The sequence below is a fragment of the Argentina anserina genome, chromosome 4 (assembly GCF_933775445.1).
Source record: "Argentina anserina chromosome 4, drPotAnse1.1, whole genome shotgun sequence".
NCBI lineage: Eukaryota > Viridiplantae > Streptophyta > Magnoliopsida > Rosales > Rosaceae > Argentina > Argentina anserina.
The window spans coordinates 17707687-17729776 of NC_065875.1; the positions used below are offsets into that span (position 1 = coordinate 17707687).

Below are 22090 nucleotides of genomic sequence, written 5' to 3' on the forward strand. Positions count from 1 at the left end.
TGAGAACGCCAAAAGTCATTTGTATATCTGAAATCAACTAATTTTTGTCACCTAGAGTGTGCGGTCGAATCGAGGAAATCCATTTGAAAAAGGCCCGGTCAATGGGGTTTTAATATGTCAAAACGCCTATTTTTTTGTTGACCGTAGGTACGGACGACCAAATCATGTCCAAAACGAACGAAATTTTTATGGGGTCCCTAAATATATATACCAATCACATCTGCTGGTCTTGATCGACAATATTTCGAAACTGGAATTTAGTTTTTGACTGTTTTTTAGAATGATTTCCAAGAATTCTTTTATTGTTTTAAAGACATGAATTTGGTTTTAGGCTTTGAGAAAGCCTAAACCCAGCTCTTTCCTCCTTTAAAATTCAAGTTTCGAGTCCAATGCATCAACTCAACTCTCTTTTTTCTCATATGACACAACAATGTCTCTCTCTTTCTCAGTTTCTCTATTTAACTTAGATTTTTTTTTATTTGGACTTAGATTTGTTCCTCATTCCCTAATATTTTGTATTAATTGACATTTTATTTTAATAGATTGAATAGGGCGTAGGAATGAGCCTCCCAACTTGGTTGGGTTCCAAACCCTTAAATACGACTATTATGTTTTTTTTTCTAATACAAACCTGCAAGATCTTACCCGTAAAAACCCGTAAGACCCACTTTACATGGGCAGGCTTGAATCTTAATATTTATCAAAAATACCCGACCCGACCCGTCTCTTATTTAAATATACTAATGCCCAGTCCCTTGGCGAGCCCTATTGTTACTAATAAAGTTGTACTTCCATGTTGGCACCTTTGGTATATATATATGCATGTTGTCTGTGGGTGTGGACTTGTTTGATAGCCTTTCTTACTTCTAGCTTGTTTATCCTTACCAAAAATTTATTCCTGATTTTCAAGCATGCTCGGGAGACAATTCTGTTGCTGATTTCCTATTTATATATATTGTTTGTTCGGTTAGTTAAGGTTTAACAAAGTGCATCAAGTCTTAAGCAACCATGTCTTCTTAATACCATTAAAACTTCAAAAGTGTTTTACGAGTCTTTCTAGATGCGGTGTGTACCACAATTGCGTGTTTGGCGAGCCCAATAACAATATAACATAATATGAAATGCTTTGGCTAGCTTTGATTTGAACTCTATATCCTATATGAAGTAGCTAGTCATATATTGTTGATGGAGGTTTGTAACTCTGTATGCATGTCTTTCTACTATTTCAACACATCGATCGATTTCTTAAATGTGAATCACTCTACCGGTCTACCCTCAAAGAAAAAAGTTCAATTTACTTTGTAACATATAGCATTAAACATAGTTGTATTTATGTTCACAGCGTACCAACAATTAAGTTCAAACATAATTCTAATTTACAGTTCCTCTTAACTTTCATGGCTCAGCAAAGTTTCCCAAAAACTATATAACAAACAAAAGAACATTTAAGTTACTCCGATCAAAGCCTTAGCACCATGATTTTTGAATCTTGATATTTGAAATATCTTCACTTGCTCCGAATATGGAAGACCAGGGCCGACCTGGAAACACAATCCAGCCCAAACCAGGAAAACCCAAAGAGCACGAAAAAGGAAAAACCCTACCACTATATAATAGTCCAATCAATGATGAGTCAACAGAGAAAGCTCAAACTCCAAAGACCCCCTCCCATCAAAACAAAACATTCCCACATCCTTAATTTTGGTGGCACCCCACCACCCATCTCTCTCTCCGTCCAAATCACCATGACCCAAAACGGCGACGCCTCTCCCTTCAAGCTATTCGACGTCGTCTCTGACCATTCCGACCACGCCTACGCCGCTGCATCCACCGCCGCCAGCAAGAAGCAAACCTACGTCGGATCAGTCTACAAGACCATCATGAAAGAGTGGCGGATTCTCGAGAACAATCTCCCCGACTCCATCCACGTGCGCGTGTACGAGACGCGCATCGAGCTCCTCCGCGCCGTCATCGTCGGCGCTGCCGGCACTCCCTACCACGACGCCCTCTTCTTCTTCGACATTATGTTCCCCTCCGACTATCCGACCCGGCCCCCCAATGTCTACTTCCGCTCCTACGGCTTACGGGTCAACCCGAATCTCTATGCCAGCGGGCGCGTGTGCCTCAGCCTCCTCAACACCTGGGCCGGGAAGAAGCAGGAGAAGTGGGACCCGGCCCAGTCCACTGTCCTCCAGGTCCTGCTCTCGATCCAGGCGCTGGTTCTGAACGAGAAGCCGTATTTCAACGAACCGGGTACCGGGTCGCCGGGCGGGTCGGCCGCCGAGAAGAAGTCCAGAGCCTACAGTGAGGACATTTTCGTCCTGACGTGCAAGACGACGCTGTTTTCGCTGCGGAACCCACCGAGGAACTTCGAGGCGTTCACTGCGGCGCATTTCCGGGAGAGGGGGAGCCGGATTCTGAGAGCGTGCGGCGCGTACGCGAGCGGGCGCGTGGGGGTCGGTTACTTCAGAGACGAGTCTGAGGCATGCTCGGCTTCTTCTGCTACTAAGGCGAGGGCAGTTTCGGTAGTTTCGAAGAGATTTAAGGCGTCAATGCAGGAGTTGTATCCGCAACTCATACAAGTTTTCAAGAAGAATGGGGCTCTTTTGGGTGATGTGGCTGAGGTGTTGGCGGTGGAGACTAAAACGACGCCGGTTAAGGTGAAGCCGGTAAAGATTCGAGTTGACAGGAAAGGTAAGGTTGGCATTGCCAAGAAGGTAATTGGGAAATTGAGCAAGTGTTTTTGTTTGAGCAAGAAGGAGAATCAGAAGGTAGCAAACTCTTCCACTCAACTTGCTTTCTTATGACAACTAGCAAATGCTCACTGATAAAGCATTATAGACACAATATGCCATGGTGTGACTCATCTATATAGCTCAAAATTGGTGTGCATTTTGGAAATAGACGATTGATTACATATGGGTTAAGTCTTTGTGAAGATAAAGACTTGAAATCAAAGCGTCCCATGCATAATTTATTTGGGATTTGATATGATGGGCACTGATTTGATCTCCTTGGGTGGTTGTCATAATTGACCTCCTATGAATTATCCTTCTATTAACGATGGTTTCTTGTGCAAGTTGAGATGCAGCTTTCGAAAGTGTCCCATATTTTGATATCATCTAACATGCTCCAAGTCTCGTCCAGAAGATTTGCTTCCGATTGAGACTTTGTCACCTAAAATGTCGTCGGACCCATTTTCGCCACGGCAATGTCGCTTTTGTTCGTTGCAACTGGCAACTGCGTGATCACGGTGGTTACAGTTGGTCTAGAACAGAACATTTGGTGGGAGCTTAAAATGGATACTATGTATGTCCCCCTAATTTGCCACACTTGGGGAAATAGAGAGGGAAGCTGATGACCAAATACTATGCAATGTCCCTACTTCAATTTGACAGAAACAAGAAGAAATGCATGAAAATTTGGGAGTAGCATAAACTCCAATACATGGATTCCCTCTTATCTGGTACATGGCTGGTCACCAAAGACTACTATACACAAGTGTCGGAAAACAAAGACTATGAGCTGACATCTACTACCTGATGAATGTTGATCCTTAGTTATCTTGCTTTTCATTATGGATCTATATATGCAACCAAAACTCAAAATGTTTTTTGTAAATTTTCTCCTTCATGGGTCGAGTCCCTAGAGGTCCGCATAAGTCGTTGTGTTTCTAGGGTTTTAAAAAAAATTATGCTTTTCCGTCCGACGGCGCGTCTATTGACGTGACCATTGGACGGGATTAAGATGGGTCAGTTGGTGGCTACGAGTGTGGTCGCGATGCGGTTTTCTTGTTTGGTTTGCAGCAGCGTTTTACACGATGGCGATGTGGCTATCATCGCCCCTGAGGGTGTTGGTATGATTTCCATGGCGGGCTGAGATGATGTCGATGGGTGGCTCTGTGATGGGGGAACATTGGGGATCAGTTTTCTTACCTTGGTATGTTTCCGGGTCGGATCCGATGCCTCTGCCATTTGGTTGTTTTTGTTGTAGGAGGTTGTCTAGTCGTGTCATGGACTTGGGTAGTTCTCTCTGGCAGCGACAGTAACGGCTTTGTTGACGGGGCGTCGTTTTTGTGGCCGGACGGAGGGTGGTTGGTCGGCCGGATCTGGGGTTGTTCTACCTCCCAAATCTTTGTGGGGGACCTGGGCTCATTTGGGCCTGGGCAAGGGTGGTGGGCCTGAGTCTTTTGGCCTAGGTCTATTTAGCTCTTAGTTGTATGCTTTTTATTTTTTATTTTTGTAGCTTGTGGTATTTTTTTTTCTCATCCCTCCTCCTTGAGCAAGGGTTTAGGATGTTAGTGGGCAGAGTTTGATCGTGTCATTGAGTGCACATGTTTATGGTGCATGTCATTTTCAGAAATTATTTAAAAGTCGGTTCTTTCTGGGTGTCAATGGAATGAGGAGGTTGTCTCTGCAAATATGCCGGAGGTTTTGGTATGTGATGCTATTAGAGCGGTTCTCTTCTTGAGATTGGCGGTAAGTAGGTTATCAACTACTTCTGGAATCGGTTTTGATTGGTTCAGAATTGAGTCTTCTTAGCTCATGTCTATTGCATTTTGCGATAGTTATGTGACTAACAGTCTTGGTAGGAATGAGTGTGCATAATCTTGTCCCACCACTGAGTGTTCCTTTTGGTTGTATCTTATTTTGCTGCAATATATATAGTTTCTTTTTCTCAAAAAAAAATTCCAAAATGTTTTTACCTCAACATAGTTCTGTAAACAAGCAAATTGTCAAACATAAAGATAAGCCGAAATAACGATTTCTAAGTTTCTTACCGTGGCACACTTTTTGAGAAACAAGTTAGTCTAGTAGGAGCGGTCTTCTTGAATTTTTATTGCTTAAATAAAGATAGTGAGCATCTCTAACAGGTTATGTATTTTGAAAAAAGAAGAAGAAATTTCAAAGAATTTTGGGGTTTTTCCACTCCACTAGCTTATGCATCTCATTCTCTAAAATATAGAAATGAATGAAAGAGAAGAGTTGATTTTCCAATAATACAACAATCTACAAAATTATAGAGATAGTGTAAATAATAAATTCTCACACATTCCGAAACACAATAAACACAATTTCTCAAAATCTATTGGACTATAAAAGAAAAATTAAATACAAAAAATTAGTAATAAATGCAAACAATTATGAAATTATATATGAATCTAGAAAATAACAAGAAATTTGTTTTAATTGTATAATATTTTAGTGTAATAATAAATGTACATATATGCAAAGGCAGCTTCTATTTATACCTCCCAAATGACACTTGGACATCCATTTTTTTACTAGATAGTTTTGACTTACTCAATACATATGAAATTACCAAAAAAACATATAATAATAAAAATACAAGAATGAAAATTTTTTTACTTATCTATTATAAAATACAAATGTAGATAATTATCTTTTATATTTATTGCTAGACAATCTAAAATGAGATATCAAATTGCATTAAATGTTTAATTGAATATTTTTTTATAAACATCATTAGTCAAAAATTTAAAATAGTTGATAAACATCAAATTGAATGTGGACGATTTGATGTATAAACTATATAGAATTTATCATAAACTTCGATTTGAGCAAAAAAATGAAACTCGTTCATTAGAGGTTAGAACATTTCATATACGTTGATGAACAAAACTCGTTAATTAGATGTTAAAATATTTCATATACGTTGATGTTACTATCAATGAATGAAAAATATAGTTTACCAATTTATTATGAATTTAGAAAACGAGTGGAAGAGTAATCGAATTAATTCGAGAAGATCATTTGTGTGATTATTATACATTTTTTGAGTTGTATATAATAAATGAATTTGAAATAGAGTATGAAAGAAATTAATAGATAGTAGTATGATTTGATATATCAAATTAGATAATGGACATTTTAGGAAAACTTTGGAGGCCTAAATAGTATATTAGGTATCTATACAATGAAGGTCTACTGAGTAAGAAAGTCTAAATATCGTTTTTGGAGGTATGAATATAAGATCTCGTATGTAAAATAGAGAATTTTTTAGAATTGATGTTAAAAAATTATAAAGATTTTAAAATTCTTTATTATAAAAAAAATTATTTGAGATGCTCTAAGATTAAGATGACATACAGACTAAATTTCGACTAATCTTTTCCGAAGTTTTACAAATTTCCAATCTTTTCTGCATCAATGTCATTGACACCGTGTTGGGAAAGACTCTGCCACAGTCCCCAAGATGAAGTCTAGTCGGTTATGCAAATAAAACTTGAGGTGACGTAAATTAGGTGTAAGTGTGTAACTGACTGTCTTTTTTTGGTGAGAATAACTGACTAACTCGCTCATTCAAAAATGGAGAACGAAGCAATTGATTTTTCATGTTCATAGTCAGTTAGTTACATCAGACCAAGAGCAGGTACACCATTAAATAAGTAAACTTCTTGTAAATAACACTGATATCAAAGTTTTTGACTCCCTTTTCAACTTGAATCGTGTCAAACACCTCCATCAAAGTCGACCTGTCCTTTTTCTAAGGTGAGTCATATAGCCACCAATCCCTGTCGATGTTTTTCTTGTTAGGTTCTTCTTAGTTCTTGCATCAAAAGGGTTTTACCCTATGAACTTTGTAGGACTTGGACTTTGCAATTCTAAGATTAGCTTAATTACTGGTCTGTACCCTTCTAGATAGATAGAGCTTTTTTCTTTTTGGCTTTTCCAAAGAAACTATCTCACATAAACTATGTGACATTACATCAAAAAAAAAAAACTATGTGAGTTTTTCATGAAAAGAAAGTAAGAAGCTAATTGCCTAATCTATGGTAGACTGTTAAGAAAGCTTAAACTTTTTCCTATTTTATGTTGTGATCAATATATGTAATCGGGTTGGATTATAGGCTTATGTTTCACTTTAGAGAGTGGATTGGATTCTTTAAAACTTGTTAATAACATTCAAGTCTTGATCTTGCTTGGTTTTACTTTTTATTGAAGGGAGTTCGAGCATATGTCTAGTAGTTAGTAGTTACTATAGTTCAATCATCTTTATGCAAAAGTATAGTATGTGAAACGTCAAAATTTCGATATAATTTGAGTTGTCACAAGATAGTTTATAGTTGCACAAATCTCTGTACGTCAAGCATAAACGCGCTTGTTTGGATTTTGACAACTCTTGATATCCTATACCGAGATCAATTTTAGTTCTACACCAGACTATATCTAATTAATTTTCCATTTTATTAAAAAAAATTTTGAAAATTAATAATAACACATGCCAAAAATCCAGGAGAAAAAACAGTAGGAATATTCGAGGAAAAAACTGAAAAAGGAAAATTGAAATTTTTTTATAAAATGAAGGAGAGAGGCGACACCAAACAAAAAGGCATCCCCACACCATCTTCTGCCCACAAGACTAGCCGAGGCGGAGGCCCTTCTGTTCCTCTACCACCGAACACAACCCCTCCCCTCCCCTCTAACCTACGCCGCTCCTCTTAACCTCCACCCCTCCCCTCCCTTTTTCTCCCCCCATATTAAAATCTAGGTCTTCCCCCTTTTCTCTCCCTCCCCCAAATTCTCCAAGGGAGTCCTTTGGGTTTTTGGGTTTAGGGTTTTCTCCGGAGAGAGATGTGGGATGCTTCATGCATTGATGAATCTTCTCTCGCTGTGTTGGAAGCCATTCGGGCGCGGCGACGGTGAGGGAGGAGTCCAGTCTGTCGGAATCGTTGGCGCCAATTACGGCGGCGGAGGAGGAGGAAGAGATGGCAAAGATAGCTTGCTTTGGTTTAGGGATGTTGGAAAGTACGCGTGGGGTGATTTCTCCATGGCTGTTGTTCAGGCCAATCAAGTCCTCGAGGACCAGGGCCAGATCGAGTCAGGTCCCTTTGGCACCTTCGTCGGGGTCTACGACGGCCACGGTGGGCCGGAGACGGCTCACTACGTCTGTGATAATCTATTTAGACATTTTCAAGGTTCGTGATTGACTTTATACAGTTATGTTGGATTGTTAGGAGTGGCTTTGAATTGGCCACGTTTTGCTTGTTGATCTTGAGTGGTTGGTTTAGTTTGGATCACGGGAATTTCATTGGTCTTGAGAATTAGTGAAATTCGAGTCGAATTTAGAAGTAAAATGTGATGGAATTTAATGATTTCTTGCTTTCTTATTGTTTTCGGATTGATTTGGTTGTGTCGGGGGGTTTTGTTGTTTGACTATTGAAGAATGAGCTGCTCTTATGTTGGCTATCTTAGGCATTGTGTTTATGCAGAAGTATCAGCGGAGACGGAGGGTGTTGTGACAGGAGATACTATACAAAATGCGTTTCGTCGGACAGAGGAAGGATTTACGGAACTTGTTTCTGAGTTATGGGGTACCAGGCCCAATTTGGCGACTGTTGGGACGTGCTGTTTAGTTGGAGTGATATGTCAGGGGACACTGTTTGTGGCGAGTCTTGGAGATTCCCGTCTTGTTTTGGGGAAGAAAGTGGGGAATACTGGGGAAGTTGCGGCTATTCAGTTGTCCACGGAACACAATGCGAATCTTGAGGAGATTAGGTACGAGCTGAAAGAGCAGCACTCTCATGATCCCCAAATTGTCGTTTTGAAGCATGGAGTTTGGAGAGTAAAAGGCATCATCCAGGTAAGTTCAGGATATTGTTGTCCACTTAAGAATTCATTAATTTAATTGTGCTGCTGATTTTACTATTTTACTGCTCAAAGGCTTATGTTATGGAGATTGGTTCTTGCATTTTCTACCTGCTTTCTCTGATAATACCATGTGTGGCAATGCTACTGAAGCTACTAAATCTTTCTGCAATTAGCTCTATGTAACTCTGGAAGGACTTCTGATTCTGAAAGAATATTGGGCCTTATTTTGAACTTCTACACTTAGCTCCCTGAAAGGGGCTTAACCTCACTCCGCACTGGATGATGTACTTCACTAACTTTCAATGTTTTGCTGAATCATCTAATCACTGTATCAGAAATGGTCTTGTTGTTTTCTCTTGATGTTTGTATCTGTGTCTAATGTCTAAACTGAAATAATAGTAGTAGTAATTTAAAAATCCAATTCTCTTAGGTTTAGAGGTGTGTACTATAATTGGTATTATAGGCAAGAAATTTTGGGTCACGAGTAAAAAGTCCTCATGTTCTGATGTTTTGCAGTAGAGGATAAAATTATTTGATGTGTCTAAATGGTTTTTCTGGCCCATGATGCAGTTCATGTAACTACAGGGATTTGATGACATAAATGTTTGACATTAATAATTAATTGAAATTAGTTTGGAGTAGATACTTCAATTACTCTCTAATACATATCACACACTGAATGATCCATCTTACATTTTTGTAACCATGTTCATTCTTAATAACTTATATGATGTTCAACATTTTGATTGTATTGGATACAGGTTTCTAGATCTATCGGTGATGTATATATGAAACATGCACAGTTTAACAGGGAGCCAATAGCTGCCAAGTTCCGGCTTCCTGAACCAATGAACATGCCTATCATGTCTGCCACTCCCACTATTCTTTCTCACGCTCTGCATCCAAATGATTCTTTTCTTATCTTTGCATCTGATGGTCTATGGGAACACTTGAGTAATGAAGAAGCTGTTGAGATTGTCCACAAGCATCCTCATGCAGTAAGATTGTGATCTTGTCATTTCATCCGTGCTTGCAAAATTTACTTTCGTTGAAATTCTTCATATTTTTATGCTTGATTTGTTGTGAGTTGTGACAAAAGGTCATTGTCAGATTTTATTCCTTCTTTCTGAGCACTGAAACTAGCAGAAGTAATACCTTTTTTTCACCTTTGATAAAAAAGCAAACTTTTATTTATCAGGATTATTGTACAATAAAGTCGTGAAATATTGAAACTGAAATAAATTTGATTTCTATCCTTTTATTTTCTTTTTTCTTTTAGGAGGTAGTTTAGATTGTTCCTTAACTGTCAGTCACTGAAATTGCATCAAAATTGACGTGTTCCACAGCATATTCTATTGTAGGATACTGTCACCCTTCCCTTGTTCAATGATTGAAAGTGTGTTATGAATAGTTGAAAAGGAAAAGTGTTTGCAAATTGACATTACAGGACTACAATTTGAATCTGGTTTTTGACTTCTCATGTGTGGTTACTATCCCAGTTGTGATTTCTGGTGCTGAGTTTTCTTTGGATGCAGGGAAGTGCAAAAATACTTGTTAAGACAGCCCTTAAAGAAGCTGCTAGAAAACGAGAAATGCGTTACTCAGATCTTCGGAAAATAGACAAGAAGGTGCGGCGGCATTTTCATGATGATATAACTGTTATTGTTTTATTCTTGAACCATGACCTAATCTCCAGAGGCACAGCGCAAGAGCCTCCAATCTCAATAAGAAGTGGTGTTGATCACTAATAATTATATGTAACCAGTCATGTCTCCGCCACCCTTGGTCAATCCCTGCGATAAAGAATTCGTAAGATGCATAATTTGAGAGCTCTGACAAGCCACCTGGATCCTGTGACATAGTTCATGAGTGAAGAGGCTTGGAAGCTTTTTTGGTTAGCAGAGGCTTTAGTTTTAAGTCCCTAGAAAATTGCTTTACAGATATTCATGTAATATGCTGCCATAAATTGTCAAATGCATGATTTTTACCTCTCAAATACTGAAAGTGAGAGCTGAAGTTTACTTCGTTTATATGATTTCCGGAAACCCTTGTATGCAATGCGTCCTAACCAGCTTCTTTATGAACTATGAGTTCAAGGCAGTAGAAATGCTATGAAGTTGAAGCAAGGCAAGTCAAAAAGTTGACCCCTTAACTACTTGGGTTGGTGGTTCATTGTAGAACAAACATGCTATTTTGAAAGATGACCTTTGTAGTTCAATGTAGAAGTCCCAGTGCACTGATTGAAACGAATTCTTGACAAACCTTCTTGAGCTTCGACAGTTGAATGAAAATGAATTTGTGTATAGATGTGGTACAGCATACTTGTGGAACTTCGTACAACTTGCAATACTCAGCTTAGGTTCTATATACTAATTTCCATAATCCCCTGCTGGTTTTTTTTTTCCGAAAAAAAAAACCTCGTCCAACCGTCCGCCATGATTTCGTGACTTGTTCAAGAGGCTACCAATTGGTCAACATGAAGCCAGATGTTTGATTTTTAGTTTTTTTTTCGATAAAAAGTGTTTGATTTTAGTTGTTAAATACTAGAATATGTTGATTTTTAAATAACTGATTGTGATCGAACTCGATCCTTGCGAGTCTTTTTTTTTTGTCTGAATATCCTTGCGAGTCAAGTTCACTAGTCTTCTGTTTCAACAAGCTATAACATATTCAATTGCATACACTTGACTAGTTGACTTGTTCTCCGTGGCCAGCAAGTAAGCCTGGAACTAAATCCATCATTTCCTATATATATATACATGCTACTCATGAAGTTTGAATCAAGCTAGCTCGAGATAATGGCAGCCAAGCATCATCCGGACTTGATAATGTGTCGAGAGCAACCCGGAATAGCGATCGGAAGGGTGTGCGGAAAATGCGACGGTAGGTGTGTGCTGTGCGATTCAATGGTGCGCCCTTGCACTCTTGTTCGGGTATGCGATGAATGCAACTATGGATCGTTTAAAGGGCGATGCGTTGGGTGTGGAGGGGTTAGAATTTTAGAAAAAACAGTGATATATTGCGTATATAATTTAATAACTTGAATTATAAATAATTATAAAGAAGAAGTTAAACGTGTAACTCTAAAATGAATAACACGAAAAGAAATTCAACTAAAATACCGAACGATTGGTGATGGAAGAACTAGTCGAGACGTGTGTGATACCACACTGTCTTTAAAACGTTTACGCCTCCCCTACCGGTGCAAGGATACTTGACGCTTGTCTCCCAGGATATAACGACTAAACAATTATAGGAAGTTGCATTACTAACTAGAACCCTCAACGAACTCGAAATGTACCTATTTCTTTCACCAGAGAATAGCTAAGAACTTTGAGAGTGGGAGGGAAGATTGTGTTTCGAATGGATGATTTTACAATGAAAGGACAGTGGCTATTTATACAGTGAGGATGTGCAATCAGCAATGAATAAGATGACTGTTATAGAAATCAAAATATCATAACATATATGAGTAACATATGTTACAAGCACTGATTTCAATTCTGTTATAATTCTCCATAACACATAATAACACAGTTGTTACAAAAGAAGAATTTGAACAGTCAAGAGAATTTGAAATGTCAAAACCGATTTTCGGAAATGCAAAAAGAATCTGCGTTCCAACCCTCAATTCAGTGTTGCATTCGTGTCCGCAGGTCGCACGGGCATACACGAGTTTCCCTTGTGACTTGAGATTTGCACCCCCCTACGCGTGCGCGAGAGGGTATAAGGGGGCTTACACACTTTACAATCCATACACAATGGATTATATATAAAGTCTTTTCAACACTTCTCTTTTCCAATGTGGGACAAACACATTTCTCTCATTCTAAGTAGCCATCTTTGAGTGACAATTTCTTATTCACCCACAAACCAAATTACACAAACAAACATATGATCTTGTAGCCCTCATTATGGAGAACTCAAATCTATGTTCATCTTTGATTAATTATAAGTTTAACTTAGATAAATTAATCAATTAAAATTTGGTTTTTAAATGGTTTATTAACCATTTTTTCCAACAATTCCCCACATGAATGAAATTAGCCACCAAAGACTCGATATAATTTGGTGATAGATTTCTACGGTTGAAACCTGCATAGGATATGTAGGTTTGACCCTCTGAACATTTCCTTTATGAAAGTATGCTTACTTTACTAACTAAATAGTAGACGCGATGTATTTGAACTATTCGTCATTTGTGTAAATGATGACATACTTCACACATGAGTCTCACTTGTACACTTCGGTTCTCATTTTTGTGCCCATTTTGGCCATGGAACACACGCCTGGTTCTGCAAATAGTTTGATAAGAGTTATGCCCTCATTAACTCCCCTAGAAGCGGCCCCACTTCTCTCTTACATAGGTGATCTCTTAATTAAGAGTAACCCGTATTACTCTGCTCGATTTCTCGACGCATAAGAATCATTAAAAGTTTTTAGCTTAACCTCATCCATACGGGTATCACTGTTTTTTATCATAGGAATGGACTTGGGGAACTCCCCACAGTGATCCGAACTAATCTCTACAATTTGGTTTTCCCTTTTGAACCTAGATCTTGGGATCTCAAGTCAGCTAGGTCGGGTATCCACTGTAGTGATTTTTAATTTCCAATGGGCTTTAGTCCCATTCCCTTCGATGATTTTTCAACTAACTCTCTGTTTAACCCTTTGGTTAAAGGATCAACAATATTATCCTTAGACTTTACATAGTCTATAGAGATAACTCCAGTTGAGAGTAGTTGTCTAATGGTATTATGTCTTCAACGAATGTGTCTAGACTTACCATTATACATCTTGCTTTGTGCCCTGCTAATTGCAGATTGACTATCACAATGTATACCAATCGCAGACACAGGTTTTGTCCATCTATGAATGTCCTCTATGAACTGGCGTAACCATTCTGCTTTCTCCCCACATTTGTCTAGTGCTACAAACTCAGACTCCATTGTGGATCTAGTTATAACTGTTTGTTTTGAGGACTTCCAGGACACGGCTGCTCCCCCTAGGGTAAATACATATCCGCTAGTAGACTTTGAGTCTTTCATGTCAGATATCCAGTTTGCATCAGTGAACCCTTCTATAACATCAGGGTATGATGTGTAGTGCAATCCATAGGTACGAGTATACCTTAAGTATTTGAGTACTCTTCCAATCGCTTGCCTATGCATAGCTCCAGGATTACTCGTGTACCTACTTAGCTTATGAACCGCATAAGCTAGATCTGGTATTGTACAACTTGTTAAGTACATTAGACTCCCAATTATTCTTGAATATTCTAATTGAGAAACTCTTTCACATTTATTCTTGGACAAATGTAGATTCATATCTACAAGAGTTCTGACAATTCTAGAACCTTCCTTGTCAAATTTTCCAAGAATATTGTCCACATAGTGTGTTTGATTCAACACAAGCCCTTCTGATGTTCTCGTAATTTTAATTCCTAAAATGACATTAGCAAGTCCCAAGTCTTTCATGTCAAACTTAGAATTCAACATGTCTTTAGTGGACTTGATTATCTTATCGTTGCTCCCAATGATAAGCATATCATCTACATACAGACATAATATGATATATCTATTTTCAGTGTCTTTGAACAGTCAAGAATCTACGTTCCGACCCTCAATTCGGTCTTACATTCGTGTCCGTAGGTCGTACGGGCATACACGAGTTTCCCTTGTGACCTGAGATTTGCACCCCCTGCGCGTGCGCGAGAGGGTATAAGGGGGCTTACACACTTTACAATCCACACACAATGGATTATATATAAAGTCTTTTCAACACTTCTCTTTTTCAATGTGGGACAAACACATTTTCCTCATTCTAAGTAGCCATCTTTGAGTGACAATTTCTTATTCACCCACAAACCAAATTACACAAACAAACATATGATCTTGTAGCCCTCATTATGGAGAACTCAAATCTATATTCATCTTTGATTAATTATAAGTTTAACTTAATTAAATTAATCAATTAAAATTTGGTTTTAAAATGGTTTATTAACCATTTTTTCCAATAGGAATTTCTGATGCTTATTACTGTAAAGAGTGTACTCAGCTAGAGAAGGATAGAGATGGGTGTCCTAAAATTGTAAATCTGTGAACTGCAAGAACAGATCTATTTTATGAACGCAAAAAGTATGGTTTCAAAAAAAGAACATGAAGGGCGAGTTTCAAGTTAGAGAATGAAAAGTCCCAATTTAAAGAGAAAGAATTTTTACAATACTGTATTGCAAACTAAATAAAAGCATGTGTTATGCGTTGTGAAAAATCTGTATTTCATGTGGTCGCCTAGATAGAACATTAGAACTATGACTACCCTTGTAACTATTTACTTCCCTACAAATGTGCAGTAAAGCAAAACAATAACATAAGGTAACAGACCGGTGCTAATTAAAGAAGTGAGGTTAACAACAATAACATAGGCTTAACAACAATGTTGATGGTTCATTACTAGGAGCATCTTATATACAGAGGATTACAAACTACTTTCATGTTGGAGCTGGAAACCTATTTCTATACTTAATAGTAAAGTAATTACTACATGAAATTTTAATGTTCCTAATCCATATCGGAATAGACCAAAGCATACGTAGAATGACTTATTAACTCATATAATGGATAATTTTGAATTTTGGACTTGGGGAACCGTAACACTGTAAATTATTGGGGTTTTACTGTAGCGGTCATTTTGGTATTGAAAGTCCCGCACTTGGTCCGAGACTCTCACTAGCGCAGACCAGCCGAGGACCCCCCGCCTATGCCAAACTCCAACCGCCCTTAAACTTTTCCTCATCCAATTCAATTCGCGGCGGAGCTCCGGCGATGGCTCCAAAATCACCTCCAATAATATACGCTCTTGCTCTCTCCCTGAGCCTGCTCGCTTTTCAATCCGAGTCCAAACCTCAAGCTTTCCGGAGAGATCCCGGCCACCCTCACTGGCACCACTCCGCCTTCCACGACGTCAGCCACACCATCCGCTTCGATGTCCGCCGCATGCTCCACTCTCGCGCCGAGGTGACCTCTCTCTCTCTCTCTCTCACCTGATTCATTTCTCTCTTCACTGAAATCGATATTCAGTCTAGGTTTTCATTTTCGAAGCAATTTCAATGTGTGAATTGGTGTGTGTGTATGTGTGTAGGTACCGTTTCAGGTTCCGCTGGAGGTGAATGTGGTGCTGGTTGGTTTCAACGGCGACGGAGGCTATAGGTACACGGTGGACGCGCACAAATTGGAGGAGGTGCTCAAGGTCAGCTTCCCAACGCACCGCCCTTCATGCTTCGAGACAGGGGAGCCTCTCGATATTGAGCATCAGATTGTCTACAATGCCTTCCCTGTAAGCATCAGCTTTGATTTGATGATCGATATAGCTGGATATGCATATGAATGTAGCTTAGTATGCCTATGAATTTTGTACTTGTTTTGATCATACAGGCTGGGCAGCCGGAGCTTATAGCTCTCGAGAAGGCGCTGAAGGAGGCTATGGTTCCTGCAGGAACTGCGAGAGAGGTGACTCGACGTTGTTTTGTGTGTTGTGCATTGTGTTTTGGAGGAGTTATGAGTGTTGTTGTGTCTTTGAGTAAAGTATTGAGTTTGTGTTTGATATGTAGAGTGACTTTGGAAGGGAAGTGCCTCTGTTTGAGGTGGATGCAACTGTAGTGGAGCCGGTATTTCAGAGGTTGTATTCTTATATATTCGACACTGACAGTTCGACCGTTTCTGCTATGGAGTTGGATCGTCAAGTGCCAAGTGCAATATTTGTGGTCAATTTTGATAAGGTATGGCCTGCGAGCAATCAAATTTGTTTGTTTTCTTTGTTTTTTGATGTTAGTAATTTAGTATCATATTTGCTTGAGAATTCTATGAAGTGATTCTCTCAAATTAAATTTCCTAGTCTTTGGGGGTAGCCGCATTCCACTGTAATTGTTATTTTACAGTCTTTATACTTGCCTTACAGGTCAGGATGGACCCTATGAATAAGGAAATAGATCTTGACAACTTGATGTATGGAAAAATTGCACAACTAACTGAGGATGATAAGCAAAAACAAGAGGGAGACTATATTTACCGCTACCGGTACAATGGAGGAGGTGCGTCTCAAGTTTGGCTGGGCTCTGGCAGGTACTGTTAACAAACTCAAGTCTTGTTCATTAATTTATAGATGAAATTTGGTCTTGGAATTGATTAAACGAGGGCTAGCTTTGCACATGTTAAGCTATATGTAGTTTGTTATCAGTTTTTGTGAGTGATGGTCAGTTTTTTCTATTGTCTTTTGTAGTCTAGGCAGTATCTGACATAGAGGTAGTTGTTTTATGGTAGTTATATTACTATGAGGATATCCATTAACATAAAAATCAGATTGATAAGGTTAACCCAGATAAAATTTGTTTGTGATTTGTGTGTGGGTGTGGGTGAATGGCCGAAACACACCAGTGTTATTTTCTTCATATATATGGCTCAAAAGGCCGTTTGACAATATAATTGTTGTCAGCAACATTATTTCGCTCCAATTTACTTTTGTTGACTTATTTTTGATTTTTCACATTGAATGGGATAATAGACTATGCATTATATAGCCTATAGGTCTAGTTATGTTACTTCTTTATGCTCCCTATAACTTGTCTGTGTGTGTATGATTTCAAGATTGTACCTAACTTTCTGCCTATGCTGTTCAGATATGTAGTGATTGATCTCTCAGCTGGTCCATGCACATATGGAAAGATTGAAACTGAAGAGGGAACTGTCAGTTCTAGGACCCTGCCACGACTTCGGCATATAATGTTTCCAAGAGGATTTGGTGCAGCTAGTGATCATTCTACACATGATGTATTTGTGGGACAACTTGCCTCTCTAGTATCCACCACCATTGAGCATATAATTGCTCCAGATGTTAGGTAATTGATATTTCTTTCGAATGTTGATTTGAACCTGGCTTGTATGAGTACTTCCATGTTTTAATTTCTTAAAGCATGTGTTGCTTATATTTTCTTAACACTTCTTATTGGTTAATTTTGTGCCTATACTTTTAACTTAGATACGAAACTATCGATCTGACAACAAGGCTGCTTTTACCAATAATTGTGCTGCAAAATCATAATCGGTACAATATAATAGAGAAGGGCCACAACTACAGCATAAATATAGCAGAAATTGAGGCACAGGTAAGTTGGTTCCTCTGGACTTTATATCCGTATGATTGCTTGCCACTTGTGAATGCCAGAGAAAAGAAAAATAAATTTTATTTCAAAGTTGCAGAACATTTCTGCTTAAGAAAGATAGATACCCATAACTATTTGCACTTTTATGAAATTGTTTTTTTTTTTCACCAATCTTGAATAGGTGAAGAAAATGGTCCATGAGGGGCAAGAAGTTGTGATTGTTGGGGGTTCACATTCATTACACCGCCATGAGAAGTTGGCAACTGCTGTTTCAAAAGCTATGCGAGGCCATTCCCTTCAAGAAACTAAGAATGATGGACGCTTCCATGTTCATACCAAGACGTATCTGGATGGTGCTATTCTTAAAGAAGTGAGTGCTAGTATATCATTGTTGAGTTAATTGCAATTACTTGGGTGTGTGGTGCTCATAGAAGAATCTGTGCTTACAGATGTTATTCATTAGGGTAGCCTGACGTCTTTTGTCTATCTGCTAGTTCATGAAAGTCTTTTTAGAGGCATGCCATTTTCTTTTAGCTTTACATATAGCAGTCACCATATTTGAGTTATTCTTGCTTCTCCCTTCATAATGGGATGGCATTTGAGTTAGTCAAGCTATAACATTATCTTTATCTTATAATTTGAAATATGCTCATTCCAGGAGATGGAACGTTCTGCTGATGTGCTTGCTGCTGGTTTGCTTGAGGTGGCTGACCCCTCACTTTCGAGTAAATTTTTCAACCGCCAGGTTTGTCTACATCTGAAATTGTAAAACATGTATGTGAGGGATAATTTAGGATGTGATATTGACTTTTCTTTGTGTTTGTGACTTTTTCCTTCGAAGCTCTGGTTGATAATTCATTTTCTTCCATTGATGTCTTCACTTTCCTAAAAACTACTTTTTGTTCCCCAGCATTGGAATGATCAGTCTGATGGTGCAAGTGATTCTATGCTCAAACATAAACCTGTTGGGTCTGCTCATGACAAAAAAGGTGGCAAGAAGAAAAAGAAAGTAGAAAGGAAACAGGGAGATCTATTCCGAACTTATGGAACAAGAGTAATTCCTGTGTGAGTATTCCACCTTCCCTTGCAATGCAGTATGTATTCCAATATCACTCTCAGAACAGTATGTCTTTGTTTTATCTATACATGTAACATACTTTTGCTTAGAACGAGCGCCACAGTTTGCTCCAAACTTTATAGCTTGTTCCAAAGTGTTAATGGTATCTACTGTCAACAAGTACTGTGTTGCTGTAAGTTTTGAAGTAATGGGCATAATTACCTATGTTTGACTGCGATAATAACAATATGGATGCACTATCCATCAGTGTTTATGCATATTCATTACTGTATATAATTGTCTTGTTCCTTTTGCACAGCTTTGTGCTATCATTGGCTGATGTGGACCCACACCTTATGATGGAGGACGAAAGTCTTGTATGGACAAGCAAAGATGTCGTGATTGTACTTGAGCATCAAAATCCTCAAATTCCTCTTAGGTGAAAAATTTATATGCACAATTCATGTTGCTATATGTATTATGTTCTCTGATTGACTAAACCATCATGCCTCTCTAGCTTCCATATATGGTGGATTTCGATGGATTTGATTCCTTACAGAAAACTTAAACGTATTTATGACCTCGCTGAAATGTGTGTCATGAGCAGTTACGTCTCAGAGACACAGAAACGGCTTGCCGAACCATCTCAGGTACAACGCCATATATTGGCAGGGCTTGCTTCTGCTGTGGCAGGGTTGACTGCACCATATGAGAAGGCTTCTCATGTACATGAAAGGCCAGTAGTGAATTGGCTGTGGGCAGCTGGGTGTCATCCATTCGGACCATTCTCTAATACTTCTCAAGTCAGCCAAATGCTTCAAGATGTTGCATTGGTATAGCTCGTGTCACCATGTTAATTTATTTCCAAATAGTAGATATGAGTTCTGTATTTGATTACACACATTTACAAGTTCGTGCCACAGCCAAAAAATCTATATACCTTCTTTAGGATTGTGATATCTATAGTATCTATCTTTTCTGGCAGAGGAACTCAATATATGCACGTGTAGATTCTGCACTCCACAAAATTCGTGATACGTCGGAGGTAATAATGTCTTTAATTCGGTGATTTCTTTGTTGTATCATTTGTATGATTTTAAGCTTATGGCTTTCAGCCTGTCATTTGCAGGCTGTACAAACTTTTGCTGCTGAATATCTGAAAACTCCGCTTGGTGAGCCAGTGAAGGGAAAAAAGAACAAAACAACCACTGAGCTATGGGTGGAGAAGTTTTACAAGAAAACGACCAATTTGCCTGAACCTTTTCCACATGAATTAGTTGATAGATTGGAGAACTTCTTAAATGTAAGTCCATCCTACTATTAGATTTCCAAGTTTGTGTACCATCTCAGAGATTAATAATGCGTCTAAAAACATGACTCCACAACAGAACCTTGAGGAACAGCTTGTAGATTTGTCATCGTCATTGTATGGCCACCGATTGCAAGATGCACTTTCGAACAGTTCAGAGATTCTCCAGAGTTCTATATTTACCCAGCAGTAAGTTTCCATATTCTGATTTTCTCAGTATTCTAGTTCCTTTTACTGTTGTAATCCTCTTCCACAACCACAATTTGGTCAACCGAATCAAATTGATTAATGGGTACCGGAGTTTTCTCAATTGTCCATGTGTGTGATACAGGTATGTAGATCATGTTTTGGCTAACGAGAGGGAAAAGATGAAATGCTGCAACATTGAGTACAAATATCCAGTGCAGTCATCTCAAACTTACGTCTATGGGGGGATTCTTCTTGCTGGATTTGTTGTATACTTTATTGTCATTTTCTTCTCAAACCCTGTACGTTAACCCTTCAATAAATCTTGTATTGTGAGACATAAATGTCTCTTACACAGAAGAAATGTAGAAGAAACACAATGTTGACAGAGTGGGAATACATTGAAATTTTGTAGCACATTTCTCTCTTTGATCCGTATCAAAATTAACGGTGTACTACCACTGCATCTGTCCAACGTCTCCAAGTATCTAAATGTGCATAACATTTGGTATCAAATTCCGATTTAGCTGTTGGGAATCCGATGATACTTGGGCATCTAAAACTTGGTCCAAACTTGCTTGCTTGGTTAGTATGATTTATTGGTTTCTTTTCATTAAGGGTCATTACAGGTCTGAAACTTCAGGTACAATACATCCAATGGTCTAAATATCGTTTTCGGTATCGTATCGGTCGAGAGGTAAAACGATATATCGGGGGTTATATCGGTTTTATCGGGGATATATCGGTTTTATCGGATTTGCTTATTTTCAATAAAATTTATAAAATTATATTTCAATATGTACCAAATAAATTAAAAAAACAGTACTAAATAAACTAAAGAAAATAAATACTTGATTTAATAACAATTAAAGTACACAAACGACATTTAATAATAAAAATAAGTATTTAAAAATGATTATTTAGATTTAAAATTCATCATACATATTTAAAATTTATATAAATTAAAAATATATATGAAAAAATAAAAAAAAAATATAAGTTTTTTTTTAAAAAAGGAAATAAATATTAAAAAATTAAATAAAAATTGAAAAAATAATAAAAAAAAATCAAAATTTAACTGATATTTGACCGTTTACCATTATTTTTACGTTGACCGATAAATTTTAACCGATATACTTTTATCGTATCGGATTCGAAATATCGGCGTATGTTAAGAAGTTGAAGATTCTGAAACTGCTACAAAATATCAATGTCAACATTGGGTTTCTTCTAAACTCAACCTAAGCTTTAATATGTCAGCCATTCTGCGGTTGTTCATGTTAAGGTCCAATTCATTTTATCATTATTCATTCATTGGTTCAGTGACTTCAATCAATCACTTGATAGTACATGGAACTCAACTTCCTCCCCCAATTCGTGCAAAAGGCCATTCGGTCTGCACTCACAAGTTTGTGATCCAATGCACCCATTTCTTGAAGGGAAAAAGATGAATGGTCTTGAAATTAACGAAGGAGCATATCAGATACAGCTTTCTAGGCGGCATTGTCCATCAAAAAGCAGCTCTTTATGAGCTGCTCAGAGCCCAGTGCATGATCATCACCTATACACCCATCACTATTTCAAACTCAGATTAGAGTCCATGATTAAAGCAAAACACTAACACGAAAAGAAAAGACAGAAATTTGAGTAAAGGGATCCTCAGAAATCATGCTTATAGTTGTCATCAACAAGATGATCAGGTCTCAAAGATTTCATGCCATCATTGGAACCCCCTACATACGAAAACTATCAAAAACCGAGTTGAAATA

The 22090-nt window shown here is 38.1% G+C and overlaps 4 protein-coding genes and 2 non-coding genes across 7 annotated transcripts; 4 read left to right on the plus strand and 2 right to left on the minus strand.

Annotated features, from left to right (window-relative positions):
• The first annotated feature begins 1745 nt into the window (after nt 1-1745).
• On the plus strand, nt 1746-2807 carry LOC126792305 (putative ubiquitin-conjugating enzyme E2 38). Its single transcript, XM_050518761.1, has one exon. The coding sequence runs from the start codon at nt 1746-1748 to the stop codon at nt 2805-2807; it is 1062 nt and encodes a 353-aa protein (XP_050374718.1).
• Nucleotides 2808-7431: 4624 nt separating this feature from the next.
• LOC126790375 (probable protein phosphatase 2C 42) lies at nt 7432-10603 on the plus strand. Of its 2 annotated transcripts, none has more exons than XM_050516591.1 (4): nt 7432-7939; nt 8237-8604; nt 9374-9610; nt 10148-10603. In XM_050516591.1, exons 1-4 carry the CDS (start codon nt 7603-7605, stop codon nt 10358-10360), a joined length of 1155 nt encoding a protein of 384 aa, XP_050372548.1. In that variant the 5' UTR covers nt 7432-7602; the 3' UTR covers nt 10361-10603. The 2 variants fall into 2 exon arrangements, with proteins under 2 accessions (XP_050372548.1, XP_050372547.1); XM_050516590.1 differs by having other exon boundaries at nt 7434-7939; nt 8234-8604.
• An 837-nt stretch (nt 10604-11440) lies between these two features.
• On the plus strand, nt 11441-14714 carry LOC126792306 (PHD finger-like domain-containing protein 5A). The gene is made up of 3 exons (XM_050518763.1): nt 11441-11602; nt 11930-11951; nt 14632-14714. The coding sequence occupies exons 1-3, from the start codon at nt 11441-11443 to the stop codon at nt 14712-14714; spliced, it is 267 nt and encodes an 88-aa protein (XP_050374720.1).
• Nucleotides 14715-15335: 621 nt separating this feature from the next.
• LOC126790362 (uncharacterized) lies at nt 15336-20860 on the plus strand. Its single transcript, XM_050516573.1, has 16 exons — nt 15336-15628; nt 15753-15947; nt 16046-16120; nt 16222-16389; nt 16569-16732; nt 17287-17505; nt 17646-17772; nt 17951-18139; nt 18428-18514; nt 18680-18834; nt 19146-19265; nt 19434-19659; nt 19812-19871; nt 19956-20129; nt 20215-20324; nt 20467-20860. Exons 1-16 carry the CDS (start codon nt 15437-15439, stop codon nt 20630-20632), a joined length of 2427 nt encoding a protein of 808 aa, XP_050372530.1. The 5' UTR covers nt 15336-15436; the 3' UTR covers nt 20633-20860.
• A 937-nt stretch (nt 20861-21797) lies between these two features.
• LOC126792989 (small nucleolar RNA snoR118) lies at nt 21798-21886 on the minus strand. The gene has a single exon (XR_007671981.1). It is a non-coding gene; the product is annotated as a small nucleolar RNA snoR118 (small nucleolar RNA).
• Nucleotides 21887-21976: 90 nt separating this feature from the next.
• LOC126793040 (small nucleolar RNA R66) lies at nt 21977-22049 on the minus strand. Its single transcript, XR_007672023.1, has one exon. It is a non-coding gene; the product is annotated as a small nucleolar RNA R66 (small nucleolar RNA).
• Between the last annotated feature and the right edge of the window lie 41 nt (nt 22050-22090).

Bases quoted from the DNA above. Each gene is read 5' to 3' on its own strand.
- LOC126792305 (XM_050518761.1), top strand. From the start codon at position 1,746: ATGACCCAAAACGGCGACGCCTCTCCCTTCAAGCTATTCGACGTCGTC.
- LOC126790375 (XM_050516590.1), top strand. From the start codon at position 7,603: ATGCTTCATGCATTGATGAATCTTCTCTCGCTGTGTTGGAAGCCATTC. The intron at 7,940-8,233 runs GTTCGTGATTGA...GTGTTTATGCAG, and splicing joins TCTATTTAGACATTTTCAAG to AAGTATCAGCGGAGACGGAG. The intron at 9,611-10,147 runs GTAAGATTGTGA...CTTTGGATGCAG, and splicing joins TCCACAAGCATCCTCATGCA to GGAAGTGCAAAAATACTTGT.
- LOC126792306 (XM_050518763.1), top strand. From the start codon at position 11,441: ATGTGTCGAGAGCAACCCGGAATAGCGATCGGAAGGGTGTGCGGAAAA. The intron at 11,603-11,929 runs GTTAGAATTTTA...TTCTTTCACCAG, and splicing joins GATGCGTTGGGTGTGGAGGG to AGAATAGCTAAGAACTTTGA. The intron at 11,952-14,631 runs GTGGGAGGGAAG...TTTTTCCAATAG, and splicing joins AATAGCTAAGAACTTTGAGA to GAATTTCTGATGCTTATTAC.
- LOC126790362 (XM_050516573.1), top strand. From the start codon at position 15,437: ATGGCTCCAAAATCACCTCCAATAATATACGCTCTTGCTCTCTCCCTG. The intron at 17,506-17,645 runs GTAATTGATATT...CTTTTAACTTAG, and splicing joins ATAATTGCTCCAGATGTTAG to ATACGAAACTATCGATCTGA. The intron at 18,515-18,679 runs GTTTGTCTACAT...TTTGTTCCCCAG, and splicing joins GTAAATTTTTCAACCGCCAG to CATTGGAATGATCAGTCTGA.